This window comes from Manis javanica, chromosome 1 (assembly GCF_040802235.1).
Source record: "Manis javanica isolate MJ-LG chromosome 1, MJ_LKY, whole genome shotgun sequence".
NCBI lineage: Eukaryota > Metazoa > Chordata > Mammalia > Pholidota > Manidae > Manis > Manis javanica.
In genome coordinates, this window is record NC_133156.1 from 77,141,212 (window position 1) to 77,162,362 (window position 21,151).

General features: G+C 33.9%; 1 protein-coding gene across 21 annotated transcripts in view; it reads left to right on the forward strand.

The window, feature by feature from the left end:
• ARB2A (ARB2 cotranscriptional regulator A) overlaps positions 1 to 21,151 on the forward strand; it is a 465,105-nt gene that overhangs the window by 143,745 nt on the left and 300,209 nt on the right. For all 21 annotated transcript variants that reach the window (XM_073234034.1, XM_073234024.1, XM_073233975.1 and 18 more), the window contains one exon: positions 14,712 to 14,777. In XM_073234034.1, the coding sequence (XP_073090135.1) occupies positions 14,712 to 14,777 (66 nt within the window). The remainder of the gene's footprint in view (positions 1 to 14,711; positions 14,778 to 21,151) is intronic.

Sequence of the window (21,151 nt, forward strand, 5' to 3'; positions counted from 1 at the left end):
ATCTATCAGTGTAGTATGTTGACAAAGAGTACCTATTTGTCTCTGAGCTACACTGTCTTCCCCGTGACTCTATGAAAGTTTCACAAGAAAAACAATGTGGTTATTACATTCACCCTTATTATCGAGTACCCCCCCCCATTGCAGCCACTATCTATCAGTGTAGTATGTTGACAAAGAGTACCTATTTGTCTTCTCTGAGCTACACTGTCTTCCCCGTGACTCTACACACACCATGTGCACCTTATCATGATACCCAACGATCCCCTTCTCCCTCCCTCCCCACCTCTCCCACACCCCTCCCCTTTGGTAACCACTGTTTCATTCTTAGAGTCTGTGAGTCTACTGCTGTTTTGTTCCTTCAGTTTTGCTTCATTGTTATACTCTACAAATGAGGGTAATCATTTGGTATTTGTCTTTCTCTGCCTGGCTTAGTTCATTGAGTATAATACCCTCTAGCTCCATCCATGTTGTTGCAAATGGTAGGATTTGTTTCTTTCTTATGACTAAATAGTATTCCTTGTGTACATGTACCACATCTTCTTTATCCATTCATCTACTGATGGACACTCAGGTTGCTTCCATATCTTGGCTATTGTAAATAGTGCTGCCCCAAATATAGGGGTGCATATGTCTTTTTGAAACAGAAGTTGTTTTCTTCGGGTAAATTCCAAGGAGTGTAATTAGTGGGTCAAATGGTATTTCTATTTTTAGTTTTTTGAGGAACCTCAATATTGCTTTCCATAGTGGCTGACCCAGTTTACATTCCCACCAGCAATGTAAGAGGGTTCCTTTTTCTCTACATCCTCACCAGCATTTGTTGTTCCTACTCTTTTCTGTGTTGGACATCCTAACTGATATGAGGTGATATCTCATTGTGGTTTTAATTTGCATTTCCCTGATAATTAGTGATGTGGAGCATCTATTCATGTGCCTGTTGGCCATCTGTGTTTCTTCTCTGGCAAACTGTCTGTTCATATCCTACACTCATTTTTTAATAGGGTGGCATGTTAGTTCTTTGTATATTTTGGATGTTAACCGCTTGTCGAATATGTCAGTTACAAATATATTCTCCCATACTGTAGGGTGCCTTTTTGTTCTGTTGATGGTGTCCTTTGCTGTACAGAAGCTTTTTAGGTTGACCTAGTCCTATTTTTTCATTTTTTATTTTGTTTCCCTTTCCGAGGAGATGTGTTCAGGAAAAAGTTGCTCATGCTTATATTCAAGATATTTTTTTCCTATGTTTTCTTCTAATAGTTTTATGGTTTCATGACTTACATTAAGGTCTTTGACCCATTTTGAGTTTACTTTTGTGTATGGGATTACACAATCCAGTTTCATTCTCTTACATGTAGCTGTCCGGTTTTGCCAGCACCAGTTGTTGAAGAGGCTGTCATTTCTCCATTGTATATCCATGGCTCCTTTATCATGTATTAATTGACCTTAAATGCTTGGGTTTATATCTGGGCTCTCTAGTCTGTTCCGTTGGTCTATGGGTCTGTTCTTGTGCCAGTAGCAAATTGTCATGAATACCGTGGCTTTGTAGTAGAGCTTGAAGCCGGGGAGCATAATCCCCCCACTTTATTCTTCCTTCTCAGGATTGTTTTGGCTATTGGGGGTCTTTTGTGGTTCCATATGAATTTTAGAACTATTTGCTGTAGTTTGTTGAAGAATGCTGTTGGTATTTTGATAGGGATTGCATTGAATCTGTAGATTGCTTTAGGCAGGATGGCCATTTTGACAGATGTTTTTTCTTTTTAAAATAAATAACTTACATAGTAGATCTGTGTTTTAAGATTCTAACTACCAATATAATAATTTTGTGTACATCAAATTTGCATAGGATTTTATAAACAATGCTTAGGCTATATATATATTGTCCTTAGTAAATATTTTGGAGAAGCATTAAATATTTTTTTAAATGATAGACTAAACTATAGTACTTCCACACAATGGAATACTATTTCTAGTGAAAAAGAATAAAGAAGGTCTCAAAAGCAATATGGAGGCTCCTCAAAAAACTAAAAATAGAAATACCATTTGACCTGGTATTTCCCCTCCTAGGAATTTACCCAAAGAAAACAAGATCCCTGATTTGAAAAGATATATAAACCCCTTTGTTTATCACTATGCAATTTACAATAGCCAATATGTGGAAGCAACCTGAGTGACCATCAGCAGGTGAATGGATAAAGATATGGTACATATATACAGTGGGATATTATTCAGCCATAAAAAGAAAAGAAATCCTACCATTTGTAACAACATGGATTGATCTAGAGAGTATAATGCTCAGTGAACTAAGCCAGGTGGAGAAAGACAAGTACCAAATGACTTCACTCATTTGTGGAGTATAAAAACAAAGCAAAACTGAAGGAACGAAATAGCATCAGACTCACAGACACTAAGTAGGGACTAGTGGTTACCAAAGGGGAGGGCCTCGGGAGGGTGGGGAGGGAGGGAGAAGGGAATTAAGGGGATTAAGGGGCACTAATTCACAATCACAATAGAGGTAGGTCATGGGGAAGGCAGTACAGCATGGAGAAGACAAGTAATAACTCTATAGCATCTTACAGCACTGATGGACAGTGAGTGCAGTCGGGTGGGGGGTGAGGACTTGATAATATGTATGAAGGTTGAAACCACAGTGTTGTTTATGTGAAACCATCATAAGATTGTATATCAGTGATTCTATAGCATCTTACTATGCTGATAGACAGTGACTACAGGGGCGGGGGGGGAGGTGAGGCCTTAATAATATGGGTGAATTTTGAAATCACAATGTTGTTGATGTGAAACCTTCATAAGAGTGTATATCAGTGGTACTCTAATTAAAAAAACAGATTGTATATCAATGTACTTCAATAAAAAATGAATAAAGAAGATCTCTAATACTGAGAGTGTAAATCATCAGGATAATTTTTGAGATGATAAAGTAACAGTGAATTTACTCTGCTATAAAAAAGAGGGGAGAATACATTGTACAACACTGTCTGTACTATACTATCTTTTTTTAAGAAAGAGGTGGAAATAAAAATACATTTTTATTTGCTTATATTGGCACTAAGAAACACTGGAAGGATGCATAAGAAATGAATAGATTACCTATAGGGGGCAGAGAGAGAGGGAGCACAATGGGAGACAGAGATGAAAGTGAAACCTTTCAATATATATATTGTGTTGTTTGCATTTTTGAATCTTGTGAATTTATTTCCAACATAAAAAGTAATTTTAAAAATATTGTTTTTCTTTTAAGTGTATTACTTATAGTTCTTGATGAACTGAAATGCCACGTTTGCAAGCACTACCAGTCCATTTCCATTCATTCACTGTTCATATATTGTGCATCTACAGTGTGGTTGATGCTGCAGTAAAGTAGGATATAATTCTTGTTTTTCAGGTGCCCACCTCAGTGGGCAAATGAGAATGTGAGATAATCATGCCAGATGCTAAATGTCATAAGAAATAAACAGAGCTTATTGGCAGAGTCAGTGAAAACTCTAAGTAGGAGGTGGCATTTAAGTTGAGTTTTGGGGAAATAAAGAAAAATTGGGGAAGTAAAGAAATGTTTAAGTGGGGGATGACTATAGTCACAAACATAGTTAAGTATAGGGCTTACTCCAGTGATTCCTTGATTTTGACAAGCAGTAATGGATGAAAATTATCCTGTAGTTGGGGTCTTGTTGTAACATTTCAAGAAATTAAAATGTTTTGATGAAAGCAAACTTGTTACCCTATTTATCATCTGCACATTTTAATTGAAATATTTGTGAAAATAGATGCAGAGTCAGTAGTACCTGAACTAGAAATATGAACTGCTTGAGAAATTTTAAAATAACTTTTTGTATTGATGTAATTTCACATTTACAGAAAAGTTTTGTGATTACCAGGAACCATGTATATTATATATTATTTATATAATTTTTTTCTGAACCATTTAAAGTAAGTTGTAAATCTCATGCTCTTTTACCACTAATACATTTGTATGTATTTTTTCTAAGAACAAGAACATTCTCTTGATACCTGCAATAGAGTTTAAAAAATCAGGGAATTTTATATTGATACAGTATTATCAATCTGTAAGCCATGCTTAAAATTTTCTATTGTCACATAGTGTACTTAATAGCTAATATTCCTCAAGTCCAGGATAAAATCCATGCTTGCACATTGCATTTAGGTGTCATGCCTCTTTATTCTTCTTTACTCTGCAACTATTGTTTAGTCTTTCTTTATCTTTCTTGACATTGATATTTTTTGAGGGGTAGAAGACATTTGTAGAATGACCCTCAGTTTGATTTTGTTATAGGTATTATCATGAAGATTCAGGTTTGCATTTTTGACAGAAATAACTTAGATGTGATTTTTTTGTTTTCAGTGCATGATAGCAAGAGTGCATGATGTATCATCGTGATGATTTTATAATGTATATAAATTGGAATCACTGTGCTGTCACCTGAAACAAATATAATATGTAAACTATACTTCAATTTAAAAAAGAGTACATGCTTTTGGTTTGTTCCAATATCAGTCATACCTACCAGGTCATGGCATATGTTACTGTTATTTTTCTGTCTGTAATTAATAAGTACTTTTGGGGAAAATACTCGAGACTGTGTTCTTTATGAAACTACCACCTATTAATTTTACCATCCATTGATGATTTTCTAACTCCATCATTTCTTCTATATGTATTAGTTGGCATTCTACTTGAGAAAGAACTTTCCTCTTTTTAATTTACTTATTCATTTAGTCATATCATTACGGACTCATAGATTCTTATTTTGTTCAATGGCTGTATAATCCATATCCCAGGTTTGGCCAGAGGGATCCTCATCATTTATTTTTGTTGGTGTTTATCCATCACTCTTTTTGTATTTTCATGGGGTTTTTTTTGGTGAAAAGCAAAATAAAACAAAACGTTTCTTCAGACTTGTCTTGCACTTCCTGTGTTCCAGCCTGATCAGCTTTCTCCTAGGATCCTGGGTTCCTTCTAATGAAGAATGGCATGTAAAAACCCTGAATCAGCCTTTCTCCAATGAGCTCTGTTAGTTTTATTGGAAAAAATTTTAATGTATTATACACACACACACAGACTCACAGGTTGTTCATTGATGGTGGTTATATTGCTTCTAGACTGTCACTAAACATGCATGTGTGTCTGTGTGTACACATGGATATGTATTCATATTTTTTATTCTCTGTAAATAAGTAAATATGGAAATAAGATACAGATGTATAAATGTGTGTTTGTACATAAGTGTGTATACATTTAAGTAGATATATATATATATCTACCTTACCTACCTACATGGAGACAATAGATAATAAAAATATATAAGTTTATACTGGTACCAACTCAAGACATTTTTAATTAATCAAAGCTCAGATGAAATCCTGAAGCAAAATAATGAGACTTTAAAGAGGAGGGAAACTGTTCTCAATTTCTTTCTACTCAGTTCTTACTGCATTTCTATATATCACAACCTGAAAAACTGAAGGGAGATGGCCATCATTAGACGTTTTTAGTTGGCCAAGACTCTTCTATTCTTTCCTTGGCTACTAACATGAAACTGATGCTGAATTACCACTGTATGCAACATAAAGAGACTAGGTGTTTTGTTCTATATATCTAGAGATGTAAAGATAGCAAATAAGAAGGAGTTGACCCTGAAAGGGCTTTAAGAATGGTGTACTGAGGGGACTGTAGTATTTAATTAAATGTTTCTGACAAAGTACTACACATTCAGATTATTTAGTATGAAGTTCACCCTCATAATAAGATAAACTAGCTTTGGAATCAGGCATGCTAAATTTTAGCTGCAATATTTTGCATTTAAATACTAAATAAAATTGTAAAATGCTCCATATTTAACTATAGACTGTTTATATTAGCCACTCTTTTACTTTAAAGTCTGAGAATATCATGTATATTGTATTAAATATTATTTATTATTCAATATTAAATATTTTAGTCTGAAATTTATGGGATTGAAAAATCTCCAGAAAGAATTGGGAAGGTCAGTGGATAATCAGCTGAGTTACATGGTTCTCTCTTAGGCTTGTTTCTGCTTTTCTAATTAGTCTGATAATAAACAATTAGAAAAAGGTAAAACCAACAAAAATTTGTGGAGCACCATATTCCACTTGCTTTTCTTTGAAGTGTAATCAAGTACAAACCATGGTCTTTATTCTCATGGAATGTACATCAAGTAGAGGAAATAAAACTAAGAGAGCTATAATAAGCAGAACAGTAAAAGCCAGTAAATAATTATTTGCTGAATATGCTTTTGTTCATAAAGGAATCAGAAAAAAAGTAAATATTTTTAGGGGGAAGGTTTCCTGAAGGTGGTATCCTGTGAGCTGATTTTTTTAAAGGATGGCTATAATTGCAGAGCCAGAGGTACAAGAACCTTAAATAACAGAACTAATATTTAGAGACCTTAATATAAGTATCATTTAAAATGGTTAAAATCATAAAAAGAGAAAAGTAACATATACAAAATGATTAGAACAAGATAAAAAAGAAAGTGTATTTTCAATAATACCAATTTAGATGTATAGAAATCAAAATATAGTCAATAAAGTTAAAGATTCAATGGACTAGTTCAGTAGATTAGATACAGCTGAAGTGCAAAGTAGATTCCTAGATGGTAGAACTAAGTAAATTACTCATTATGTAGCCCTGAGAGATAAAAAGGAATGGAAATACAAAAGAGGGCTTGTAAGAGGGAGAGTAAAACAAGAATGTCCAACATACGTCTAATAGGAGTTCTAGACAATGAGAATAAGAGTGAGGAAATATTTGAAGAAATAACATGTGAGTTATTATGAATTGTTGAAATATTCAGGAAGTTTATTGAGTCCTCAGGAGTATTAGTAAGACCAAATCTACACCTAGATATTATAGTGAATTTGCAGTAAGATAAAAAAAATAGGGAAGATTATAAAAGAAACCAAAGACTAAAGCCTGATTGCCTATAACATCAGTTAGACTAATAATGGAAGTTTTAAAGACAACTATGGGAATCCAGAAAATACTGGAGAAAATAACTATTAATCTAGAATTGTATGCCCAAGTAATGCTGTCATTTAAAAGTAGGTCCAGTAGAGGTATTTTGAGATAAAAGATTTAGTGTTTTTTCCCCCCAAAGCACTAATGAAGAAGAAAACTGCAGTAATGAGAGTAAGAGATGTAACAAAAAAGGAATGCAGAGCAAAGGGATTGAAAAACATGTAAGAAATCAAAACAGACTCCTGTATAAAGCAACAACAATAAGTCATCAAATAAGAAAAGAGACCAAAACAAGGGGAATAAAATATACTTCATACAAATAATATGCAAGCTGAGTTTTAAAAAATGACTTAAAACTCCCAAGTCTGCACTATTCAAAAGGAGAAGAAAATTCATTAATTTTAGACTTTGGTATGCCAAATACTCAAGTTGAAACTATATATAAAGATGTCACAAGAATAGAACTAAAATTTATAACTTTTATACCAGGGGGATAAGAATAAATAAAACCTAACCTATTAAAAGATGGGGAAAGAAAGAAAAAATCATATATAAATCATGGTAAAGAGATGCTACAAAGTAAAATGAAAATGAAAATCCAAATTTGGTAATCATGATGAATTAAATAGATTAAAGTTGCCAGTTAAAAGATGGTCAGCATAAATTTTAAAAAAATATTTTTGTATGTAGTTTGTAAAATCCTTATTTAAAATATGAGGAGGGTAAAGTAGAAAGTAAAACCTAATTATGTGTGCAGTTATTTTCCAGGAGTAGTTATTTAATATTTGAGGATTAACATTTACTATTTATGTTAATCTAGAATAATTTAAATATTTCCATTTTGTTTAAAAATAATCTGTAATATTAAATACAATATATTAATCTCATCTACCTACTAACTTCTAATACTTACAGAAGTAGTACATTCTCCTGCTGGTATAATATTAAATCTGATTCTGTTGTACTATAACAGCTCAGTCCTGAAGGTAAAGTTTACTGTGGGAATGTTCCCCACATACTGTTTGGTGATAAATATACTCTAAATCTGAGCATTGCTCAGAGTTAAAATCACCTACCAATTGTACTTTAAGGATGAAATGAGTTAAATTGGTTTCTTAAAAGCCATGGAGGTTTTGAAATGTTATTTTTACCAATAAACAAGATGGAATGGAGTAACAGAATAAATATTATCTTAGTAAAGATTGTGTTAAAAGCAAAGTCTATATATTCCAAAATATTATTAAAATTCCAATGTAGTAAAGCCTCATAATATCAAACTTTACTTTTGTGATATATTTGCAAGTCAGAATGCTCATGCTGACTCCTCTTGGCTTATTTGTGAAACCGAGCTTCCTAAGCAAATGAACAAAGTTAAAAGGAGATGTGCAGGTAAAATGAAACCATATTCAGCTGTTCTGTGAGTATTTATTTAGTGTAAACATCACATACATAATTATTTTAAGCAGAGGAGAACTAAAAGCAAACTGTTGCTTTACTGTATTATATTTCATTCAGTTTACTGCTGAACTGACTTAGTACTGAATTAGTTCATAGTTTATTAACTCAAGTAGGTAGTCTTTTGAGTCTGTTTTCAGAGATTTTCTTTAATTTCAGTATGCAGATATAGTTAAACCTCTCAGAGTTGTTCTTTTTGTTGTTCAGTTCATCCACTCTTACATAACCCCAAATCAGGACACTCTTAGCATTTAGGTGTCCTCTCTAGGGATGGATATGACTGATGATTTATGTATATTCGTGTTTTGTATTTTGGGCTGAAGTTCTTAACTCTCCTAAGGGATCAATAAGGAAACTTTTGTGTTATATAATTAATAAATTGGTGAAATAAAAATAATTACTGTGAGTGAATCAGGCCAAATTTAGTTTGTTCCTAATGAGGGGATTTTCTTCACAGAGTATGAAAGAATGGAAGCTTAATGACAATCTAGTAGAAAGGAACCTTATATTTTTATTTAATTAAAATACTTATGGTAATTCTCTTTCATCTATGCAGTCATTTATCTTGTCATATATCCCATTTTATTTCTCAAATCCAGTCTCAAAAGGGTTTGAAGTACCTGTGAAGAGGCTTCTTGGTGTCACTTCCCACCCTGCTAAATTATAAACTACCAGAATAATTTTAGTGGCTTTTGCAGGAATAAAGGGTATTATTGTTGGCTTCTTAATTAAAGACCAGAAGTAGTGCTGATATGAATGAGGTACATGATAAGCACACAATAATTGCTCAGTAAATGTCAAGAGTGAATTTATCACAGGGTAAACATACCCCTTCTGTTGGAAGTACTCTGTTGAGAATTCATCTTTATCACATTTCATTTTCTTTCTTTCTATAGTCTATTTCTTTGATCACCTCTGCTCTCTTTGTTAAAATTTTCTTTAATCTCTACATATGGAAACTCTGAGCTACAAAACAATATAGTTAATCCCTAGTTTCTTAGAGGGCATTATTCTGTTGGTAGCCAAGGGATCTATTTCATGAATATATAATCTCAGAGTTACTTCCCTATCTCCCTGATGGTGGATTCATTTAATTTTATCTGTATGGCTATTCTTAAGAATCAAAAGAAATCCAGGAAAATTATTAGCTGTAGTCATTTTTCTTTCCAGTATTTCAGATAACACTATTCTGCTATATAGGCAGTATAAGCACTTTTTATTACCAAGTATGTCATTAACTTTGATGTCATGCATTTTACTTTCCTATAAGCTATAATCACCAAATACATTGTTGCTATTATTTTGAACAAACTATCATCTGTTAGATCAATTAAGAATAACAAAAATGAAAGTATTTTATCTTTATTTCTTCTGTAGTACTCTTTCTTTCTGTATATACATCTAGATTTCTGACCCATATAATTTTCCTTCTCTCTGAATAATTTCTTTTAACATTTCTTGCAAGGAAGATCTACTTAAAAAAAAAAAGAAAATTCCATTTTTGCTTGCCTCAGATAGTCTTTATTTCTCTTTCACTTTAGAAGGATTGTTTCACTGGATACAGAATTGTAGATTCGTGGGGTTTTTTTCTTTCAATTCTTTGAATATTTCAGCCCACTCTTTTCTTGCTTGTATGGTGTCTTTATAATTTTTCCTTGTAGTGTTGTCCCCTTCATCCCCTCTTAACCAAAATCTCCCCTGCCCCTGGTCTGGCTTCTTTCCAGATTTTCTCTTTGTCTTTGGTTTTGTGCAGTTTTAATATAATGTAGGTAGTTGTAGTATTGGTATTTATTTTGCTTAGAGTTCTCTGTACTACCTGGATCTGGGGTTTTTGTATATCATTAGTTTTGGGAAATTCTCAGCCATTTTTACCTCAAATAGTTCTTCTGTTCCTTTCTCTTTCTGCTGCTAGTATTCCCATTATGCCTGTGTTAAACCTGTTGTAATTGTCTTAGCAATTCTTGGACCTGCTATTCCATCTTTTCATTCTTTTTTTCTCTTTGCATTTTTGTTTTGGAAGCATCTATTGACATATATTGAAACTCTTTCATTCTTTCCTTGGCCATGTCCAGTATACTGATGAGTCAGCCCATCAAAGACGTTTTTCATTTTTGTTGTGTTTTGGATGTAATATTTCCTTTTGAGTCTCTCTTAGAGCTTTCACCTCTCTGCTTACATTACTAATCTGTTCTTGTTTGTTGTCCACTTTTTGCAAAAAATTCTTTAGCATATTACTTAGAATTGTTTTAAATTCAAAGTGTGATAATTCCAAATTCTCTGACATATCTGAATCTTTTCCTGATGCCTGATTTGTCTTTTTAGCTCATTCCCCTTATCCTTTTGCCTTTAGTATGCCTGGTAATTTTTTTGTTGAAAGCTGGACACGATGTATTGGGTAAAAGAAATTTTGACAGATAGGTTATTAGTGTGAGGTTTTAAGGTTTATCTGCTATTAATTAGGCTGAGTTTACTATTTGCTGTAGCTCTGAGGTCCAAGGTTTAAATATCCTCTAATGTCCTTGTTTTTGTCTTCCCTGCTGTCGTTGAGTTTTCCTAGAGACTTTAAATGAGGTGTAGTCCTTCTATTTAGGTAGGATTTCTAGCTGTAATTCTCTGTAACTTTATATGGGAACCCTATTGAAGTGGCGTTAAGGTGGGTAAGGGTGGGAGGAAATGTCCTATGGCCCAATGATTAGGTCTCAGTCTTTTAGTGAGCCTGAATTCATGTCAGTTAGTCTCTGGTAAAATAGTTTCTTTTGTGGGCAGGCCATATTGAGAACAGTGTTCTGGAATATTTTTAGTTTTCCCCTTTCCACCCTGTAAGCAGGAGGGGATTTTCTCTGGTCTTCACAGTGAGAAACTAGTGGAGATTATAGAAGTAAATCTCACAAAAGTATGGGGAATCCACCTTTAAGGCTGAGTCCCTACCAGTTATTAATTTTTAAGCTAGTCTGTACTGAGCCTCAACAATTTATCATTTACAGTTTAAGGTGTACTGGCTTCAACCAATAGCTTCTGTACCTGGGCTTTTGCTCCCAATAAGCCCTGAGTCTCTGGATCTGCCTGTTTGTCTCTCTAGTTTTCAGAATTGCAGTTTGCCCTCTGATCTCAATTCTCTGACAGATCTAAGAAGAGTTGTTGATTTTTGGTTTGTTCAGCTCTTCTTTTTTTCATGAGAATGGAAGTGACTATTTCCAGGTACTTTATGTGTGAGATTAGAAACAGATACAAGTTCCTGTGTTTCTTATTAGAATGAAGATTTCACTTTAGAGCATGCTTTAGCTTAAGTCTTTTCAATGTATGAACTTCATTGGAAACATTGTTTCAGTGGGTATTTGTTTGCAGTGAATATTTGAGCGGATGACATTTGGGTGGAGTTTTTTTATCTCATGTTGAAATTATCTTTTCATTTGTTGATTTTTCTGAGCAGACTGTAATCCTGTGCAAGGTGGAAAGCAATGAATCCTGATACTTTCTTTTTCTAAGCCTGATTTCAGCAACTAGGAAAGATTTTTAAAACCCTGAAACATCTTTCCTCCCTCAGAAGATGTAGACAGGATGAATAGTGAGGAGAATTTATGTGCCATTTTGAAGTACATTTAATGTGCCCCCACACTATCCTGTGTGGACATAAGAAAGAGTAAAGGTAGGATACTCAAAATTGTAGTATTCAAAGGCTAGTCAGGTAACAGAAGGGTAAATGGTGTCAAGATTGTATGTTAGATAATGATATTCAGTCATGTCCAGAGAAGCATAGAGGTGGGACATTTCTCTACCTTGGAGGGTTGGGGTGAGGCAGAAAAAGTTACTTGCAAGAATTTACATATGATTTATCTCTTGGAGGATGACTGGGGCTGAAGAGAACACACAGGCAGAGAGACTGCCTAAGAGAGAGATGGTTTAGTCTTCGGTTACTTTTCTTCTGCAGTTACGAATTGGAGAACAAGGCAAATAGGGCAAGTTCGGTACTGTTTCTCTAACTCTACTTGATGTATGGTTTTATTATTAGGTTTGAAATTATGAAATCCAAAACAGACACTTGCCCTATAATGTATTTCAAAGCCAAATATAAGCAGTTTTTTAATTGTTTTGTATTATCCTGTAGTATGAAAAATTGAGAATGAATGGCTATGTTGTATTTCATACTGACTTTAAGGTATGAACTGCCAAAATAGTTTGATTTTTTAATTCTCAAATTGTGTCTTCTAAATATTTTGCATACTGGTGGAATTCATTTTTGTTTGAGTTAAGTTTGATTGGTTTTATTGTTACTTTAAATATAAGGATATTTTATAACTTTATAGATAGAAATTTGCAGAAATTATAAGACTCTGATTTTAGCTAATTTCATTTAGGTAAGTCATTTCTCTTGAAGTGGTAGGCCATTAATATCTTCATATATGTTTTTAGTCTGATTCTACATATTTTTAGCCTATTTCAGGTCCACAATACCAATGTACTTTGCTTCTGCTGAAGGCATAATGAACATACTTTTAACTACCACATTAAGATACAGGTATACTATTCAGTTAGAAACTTGCAAGTGATTGCTTAGTTCTAGTGTACTATCATAGCCTTCAGAATTACCATAACTAGCCAAGATAAAGCTGTTTTAGTGTATGTTTAAAGTACTATTTCTAAAATGAATGAATACATACACATAGAAGAAAGAAATTTGAACTCCTTAAAGAAAGTTAGATAAAGAATCTATTTTAGATTACAGATTACAGCAGCAAAGCAACTGACATCTTAATTTTCTAAAAAAAATCATCTACTTTTGCTAATAAAATTTGACTTTTAATTATATTGTTGGTGATAAAATTGCTCTCTGAGATACTGTGCATACATGATTAAAAACATTTTTGAGGGAGAAACACACCTTAAAATGATCATTAAAACCTATTAAATCATTAAATCATTGCTTTTTCTCATCTCTCTCCTCACTCTGCTTTCCTTTTTGGAAACAGTGTTGCTGCTGTAATAAATTGATATAAATATAATGGCTTAAAGCAACATAAAAATATCATGTCACAATTTTTTAAGTCAGAGGTCCAGTATGAGTGCCAGCAGACTGAAGTCAAGGTGTGGACAGGCTGTGTTCCTTTCTGGAAGCTCTAAGGAAGAATCCATTTACTGTTTGAGTTGTTGGCAGAATTCAGTTCCTTGCAAGTTCAGAACTGAGGTCTTGCTTTTTTACTGACTGCAAACTGAGGGTTATCCCACCCTTTAGAGACCATCACACTTCTCGGCTTGTCATCTTCCTCCATCTTCAAAACCAGCAATGACCAATCAAGGCCTTTTCACTTTGTCTTTTTGACACACTGTTCTTCTGTAATCTTCCGCTTAGAAGGATTTGTATGATTAGATTGGGCCCAGTTGGATAATCCAGGCTAATCTCCATATTTGGGTCCGTAAACCATAATCATATCTGCAAAGTTCCTTTTACCATGTAACATAACATTTTAACAGGCTGTGGGACTTAGATTGTGGACATCTTTGGGGAGCCATGTTTCTGCCCGCCACAAACAGTCATACTACCTGGTGCCCGACTTCACTGGGATGTTACCTCTGACCTTGCCCTTTGTGATTCAGTGAATGCAAAAGAGGTGTTTGGATTCAGAGTCATGACAGTACTATATTAGGTATACTACCTGTATGGAAATTCTAGGGGAGACAAATTCTAAAAACACTGAAAAAAAAATATGTTTTCAGAATATTGCTTTGAAAAACAAAGACCTTGCATATTTTTTTGAGTTTGTATTACTGGCCCTAATTCTTAGTATTAAGGTCATGGTTATTCACACAGCAGCAGAAAATAAATGATTACAGGTATTCAGTAAAATTCTCTTAATTTAGTATCAAAACATAACAGTTAAAAGACAAGTAAGAATGAGGATGTAATGCACACCATGATGACTACAGCCAACACCGCTGTGAGGTATGTAGGAAACTTAAGAGAGTAAATCCTAAGTTCCCATCACAAGGAGAAAATTTTTTTTTTTTGGTATCTATATGAGAAGATCAATGTTTGCTTAACCTATTGTAATCATCTCACAGTATATTTAAATCAAACCATCACACTACATGCCTTAAACTTACACAGTGATGTATGTCAATTATTTCTTAATGAAACATGGGTCAGAAACATTCCAAGATAGAGATATTTAGAGCAATAACATAATAATTTATGTGAATTTCGATAATGGATGGCATTGCATCTTAATGTGTTATTTCTTTCTTTACCTAGATCATCACAAAGTATGTATATGAGCTCCTGGAAAAGGATTGTAATTTGAAAAAAATCTCTATTCCAGTAAGTCCAATTTTACAAAATCTTAATATTCACAAATGAAATAGTTTTCAGTTCAGAAGAAAACTTATTTTAGTTTAACTGTGGTAAAAGTTTAAGTGTTAAACTCCCAATGTGTTGATATTTTAATGCCTATCAGTATACTTTATGTCATTGTGCATGATGGTTTTTTTAAAGTACTACTTTTCACTGTAAAGGAAAGAAATTCTGATACTGTGTGTGTTTTTTTAAATGATGCAAATAAAGGACTCCTCTTTCCTTTACATTTTCTTATTTTATTGGTATATTTTTAGTTATTAATTTGAAGTAAACCAGTGTGCTTTTTGTTGTACTAAACATTGATCATCTCTTTAATCATTTCTTGATTTTTTTTAACCCTTTTATTTCTATGTTGTTTCCTCTACACAGTCCCAAATCATTTCTGGTGCTTCCTATTTTATAACACTGCTCCTCCTCTTTTTTGAGGAACACTTTTTTGAAATTTTGAACATTTTTCCATTTCAGAGTAAAAAAGTTTTAAGATTTTTTCCTAGATGCCAATTCTCAAAAATTTTTTTTGTTTTTAATGTAAAACATGACAAAATGAAGAAATATTAATCCTAGGTGTGAAATGATATTGGGACTAGATCAGATGATCTTTGTTGACACTGGCAACTCTTTGGTTTTAGGATATATAAAAATGGGGAAACATAATGAAACTAATAAATTTAAGCACAAAACTTTACATATAAATAATTTTGTTTACAAAAAATTTTGCATAAGATTTTAAAATTCTTTGGGTAATGTTAGTCTACTGTGAATTGGAGGGTTTGAGGATTTTTTAATACTACCCATCTTCACAAATTAATTACATAGTTTAATTTTTTTTAAATCTATTTTATATTTAACTTTCTATAGATAAGCCTAAGACCTAGGTCATATTGTTAATCATTTATTCATTGATTCATTGATTCAAAAAATACTTATTTAAGGGTCTTTTTGGTGCTATGCACTTTTCTAAGTGCTGGTGACATACTAATGTATAAAGCATTATTCTATAATAATAGGTAGGCCAAGTCTATATATTTGGAAAGTTTCCTATATTTAGTAAAACACAGATACATAAACCAATATTGTAATCATCCATTGGAGAGATAATTTGCCAGTGTATTTTGGATTCAAACTTTTCTTTTGACTTTAGGTCAAGTGTCTTACATTACTAAAACTATACAGTTCACCCTTGAACAACATGGGTTTGAACAGCACCGGTTCACTTACACATAGATTTTTTTTCTCAATGAATATATTAGAAAACTTTTTGGAGGTTTGAGACTTGAAAAAACATTTCCTTCCTCTAGCTTACTTTATTTATTTTTTTATTAGGGTATCATTGATATACAAACTTATAAAGGTTTCACATTAACACATTGTAGTTTCAACATTCACCCATATTATCAAGAATCCCCCCCTCCACATCCCATTGCAATCACTTTGTCTATCAGTGTAGTAAGATGCTATAGAGTCACTACTTGTCTTCTCTGTGCTATACTGCCTTCCCCTACCCTATTCAGGGTCTTTTGTGGTTCCATATGAATTTTAAAACTATTTGTCTAGTTCTTTGAAAAATGCTGCTGGTATTTTGATAAGGATTGCATTGAATCTGTAGATTGCTTTAGGCAGAATGGCCATTTTCACAATATTAATTCATCCTATCCATGAGCATGGGATGTATTTCCATTTATTGTTGTCCTCTTTAATTTTTCTCATGAGTGTCTTATAGTTTTCATGGTATAGGTCTTTCACCTCCTTGGTTAGGTTTATTCCTAGGTCTTTTATTCTTTTTTATGCAATTGTAAATGGAGTTATTTTCCTGATTTCTCTTTCTGATAGTTGATCATTAATAGGAATGTAACAGATTTCTGTGTATTAATTTTGTATCCTGCAACTTTGCTGAATTCAGTCATTAGTTCTAGTAGTTATGGGGTGGATACTTTAGGGTTTTTTATGTGCAACATCATATCATCTTCAAACAGTGACAATTTAACTTCTTCCTTACCAATCTGGATGCCTTTTATTTCTTTGTGTTGTCTGATTGCCATGGCTAGGACCACCTATGTTGAGTAACAGTGGGGAGAGTGGGCATTCTTGTCTTTCCCGATCCTTCCCGGTCTTAAAGGAAAAGCTTTCAGTTTCTCACTGTTAAGTATGATGTTTGCTGTGAGTTTGTCATATATGGCCTTTACTATGTTAAGGTACTTGCCCTCTGTAGCCATTGTGTTGAGAGTTTTTATCATGAATGGATGTTGAATTTTGTCGAATACTTTTCAGCACCTATTGAGATGATCATATGACATTTGTCCTTCTTTTTGTTGATGTGGTAGATTATGTTTATGGATTTTCAAATATTGTACCATCCTTGCATCTCTGGAATAAATCCCATGTGATCATGAAGGATGATCTTTTTGATGTATTTTTGAATTTGGTTTGCTAACATTTTGTTGAGTATATTTGCATCTATGTTCATCAAGGATGTTGGTCTGTGATTTTCTTTTTTTGTGGCGTCTTCACCTGGTTTTGGTATTAGAGTGATCCTGGCCTCAGAATAAATGTGGAAGTATTCCCTCCTCTTTTACCTTTTGGAAAACTTTAAGGAGGATAAGTATGAGATCTTCTCTAAATGTTTGATAAAATTCAGTGGTGAAGCCATCTGGTCCAGGTTTTTGTTCTTAGGTAGTGTTTTGATTACCAATTCAGTTTCATTGCTGGTAGTTGGTCTGTTCAGATTTTCTGTTTCTTCCTGGGTCATCTTGGAAGGTTTTCTTTTTCTAGAAAGTTGTCCATTTCTTCTAGGTTATCCAGTTTGCTAGCATATAATTTTTCATAGTATTCTCTAATAATTCTTTGTATTTCTGTGGTGTCCATAGTGATTTTTCCTTTCTCATTTCTGATTCTGTTTATGTGTGGAGACTCTTTTTTTATTGATTTATCTGTTTATGTGTGTAGACCCTCTGGCTCAGGGTTTATCTGTTTTGTTTATTTTCTCAAAGAAACAGCTTCTGGTTCCATTGATTCTTTCTGTTGTTTTATTCTTCTCTATTTTATTTATTTCTGCTCTGATCTTTATTATGTCTCTCTTACTGACTTTGGGCCTCATTTGTCCTTTTTCTAGTTTCATTAATTGTGAGTTTAGACTGTTCACATGTGAATGTTCTTCTTTCTTTAGGTAAGCCTATATTGCCATATACTTTCCTTTTAGAACTGTATTTGCTGTTTCCTACAGGTTTTGCAGTGTTGAATTTTTGTTTTCATTTGTCTCCTTATATTGCTTGATCTCTGTTTCATTTGGTCATTGATCCATTGATTATTTAGGAGCATGTTGTTAAGCCTCAATGTGTTTGTGGGCTTTCTTGTTTTCTTTGCATAATTGACTTCTAGTTTCATACCTTTGTAGTCTGAGAAGCTTGTTGGTACAATTTCAATCCTTCTGAATTTGCTGAGGCTCTTTTTGTGGCCTAGTATGTGATCTATTCTGGAAAAATGTTCCATGTGCACTTCAGAAGAATATGTATCCTGCTGCTTTTGGGTAGAGTTTTCTGTAGATGTTTCTTAGGCCCATGTGTTCTAATGTGTTTTTCAGTGCCTCTGTCTCCTTACTTCTTTTCTGTCTGGTTTATCTTGTCCTTCAGTGTGAGTCATGTGTTGAAGTCTCCTAAAATGAATGGATTTCATTCTGTTTCTCTCTTTTAAGTCAGTGACTATTTGTTTCACATATTTAGGTGCTTCTATATTGAGTACATCGATATTTATAATGGTTCTATCCTCTTGTTGGACTTAATCCTTTATCATTATGTAATGTCCTTCTCTGTCTCTTGTTACTTTCTTCCATTTGTACAGGATTCTTTTGCTGTTTCATTTTTCTAATGATTACTACGGAATAATAACTGTGTAGGCGGTACCCTCTAACGCCCAGTAGCTCTATGCTCTGGAGCTGCCCAGCCCCTGGAGCAATGGTGGGGGTTGCAGGCGTGCAGTGCCTGGCACCTCCCAGGAGAAAAGAGCTCTTTCCTGCTTCCTAGCTGCAGCGCCTGCCTCCACTGCTAGGTTCAGTGGATTGAGCACACAGGAAGGCATCTCTGCATTACATCCCTGTATGTTCTGTAGGCAGGGCCACCCACCAGCTGGCCTGGCATGATGGTGGAAGAGCAGGTGTGCATTGCGGTGCCTGCCAGGAAGAAGGAGCAGCAGGCTGTATGTTGCAGTGGGGACCTGGGTGCCGCATTGCCAATCAAGGGGATGGAGTGCCTGAAGCTCCTGAAAGTTCCCAACATGCTGGGCTGAGTGAGCCCAGACTATTTTGTCACCTGCCCTTTCTCCTGAGCAGCAAGTTCTGTGTAATCCTTGCCCCTTTAGCAGCCCTCTCACTTTTGGGAAGTCTTTCAATGTGTCTGCCTTTCTTTTGTCCCAGAGTGACCTATTGTGAGGACCTGTTCTCCACAATAAGCTGGAATTTGTTTATCCAAGTATTTTGCCTATCTTTGCTTTCTAACCCCACTGATGTCCAGAGTACCATGTAATGTGGATTCATGCTCCTAGAGCAAATCTTCAGAGGTGGGTGTTTAGCAGACCTGGGCTTCTACTCCCTCCCCACTCTGTTTTTCTTCCTCCTTCCTGTCAGCTGGTGTGGGCTGTGGAGGGTTCAGGTCCTGCTGGATTGTGGCTTTGCTACTTTACCCTTTTCTGTGAGATCCTCTTTTTTCCACAGATGTAGGCTGTCTGTTTTGCATTCTTCCGGTTACTCTTTCAGGATTAGTTGTATTTGCTGTATTTTCAGGTTATATGTGGTTTTGGGAGGAGTTTTCTGCCTCACTTCTTTTGCTATCTTTTTCCCCTCTCCCCTCGCTTATTTTATTTTTAAGAATACAGTATATAATACATATAACAATATATATGTTAATTCACTGCCTATGTTATCAGTAAAGCTTCTTTGTCAACAATAGGCAATTAGTATTTTGGGTGGTGTCAAAAATTACATGCAGGTTTTCAACAAGGGTTGGCATCCCTAATCTCTGTTGTTCAGGGGTCAGCTGTATATTGAATTTAGTCTTTTGGAAAGACAAGAATTCTGTCACTTGTCCAATCTTCTTTTCTTGTTAATTTTATTTCTTTGAGAAGTTTCTGAAGAATAATTTTTTAGAGGCCCTTAGGTTAATTCATTGTTGCAACACTATTAATATGGAGTGCTTTAACTCTTGTTGTTCCATGGAACCTTTAAACTCAATTCAATCCCCTAAATTTCCAGAACAAGCCTGGCTGTATAGAGCATGTTATATGATAAGGTTTCATTAATTTTCTTTATAGAAAGCCTGATATTATTAGGTTTAGGAGGACTTTTTTGTAGATCTGATTATTTTCCTTTTATTTAAATTTAGAGTATAAAGCTAATAATCATGGAGAACACTTTATATGATACCTGTATCATTCCCATTTTTGGTTAGTAAAGATCCCCAGATTTTATTGAAAAGAAGCCCCAAAAATCATTTTGTTTTAGGAAATTATTATTTTCCTTAAATTATTATCACATGTTCTATATAGTTATAAAACTTTTCTCCCACAACCGTTAATTTTCTCCTTAGTTCTTTTAAATCCCAAAGCTAGCAGTGAGATTGTTATGTACAATGTCATTCTTTTTACTAAAGGAATACCACCATATATATTTTTCCTGATGATGAACTGAGTTTTAGTTCTATAATTGAACCATTTAACAAGAAAAAATTTGTTTTGTTTTCTTTTTTCATTAAAATAATAGCACTTTGGAAACCTATGATTTGGTAGTAAAGATCATGGTCATGTCTCATGTTTGCTTCCCACCTCACAAATATAAGTGCAAAATATTTTCAGTTATAGTGTCTCACACTTGTATAGAATATTGGGTATGTGAATTAGTTTAATAACATGACTATAAATTTTTATTCAGTTTATTCAGTCATGTTTAAATGAACATCACAATTAGTAGGGGGAATGAGCATCCCAAAGTGAATTAACTGCTAAAAATTGTTGGTTTCACTGACCAATTATTCTTTGAGTTGATGTCAGTAAAGTGAGGGGATGCACTGGAATGACCTATATATGTAGTCCTTCATGAAAGCTCAACTTAATAAATAAACCACTGTTTGAAGGTAAGTGTTTAAAAAGAAGAGCTATTTCCAAACATAAGTTAATAAAGGAAAATTAATTTTATTCATATAGATATTTTACTATTAGCACTATCTTCATACAGAGTAAGTTATAGATACTAACTGCAGAGTCAGAATTCTCTGTTAAATTGAGATACATATTAGCCAATGACCATCTTAAATTCTACTCTGACTCTCTAATCATGAATACCATTACATTGTTTA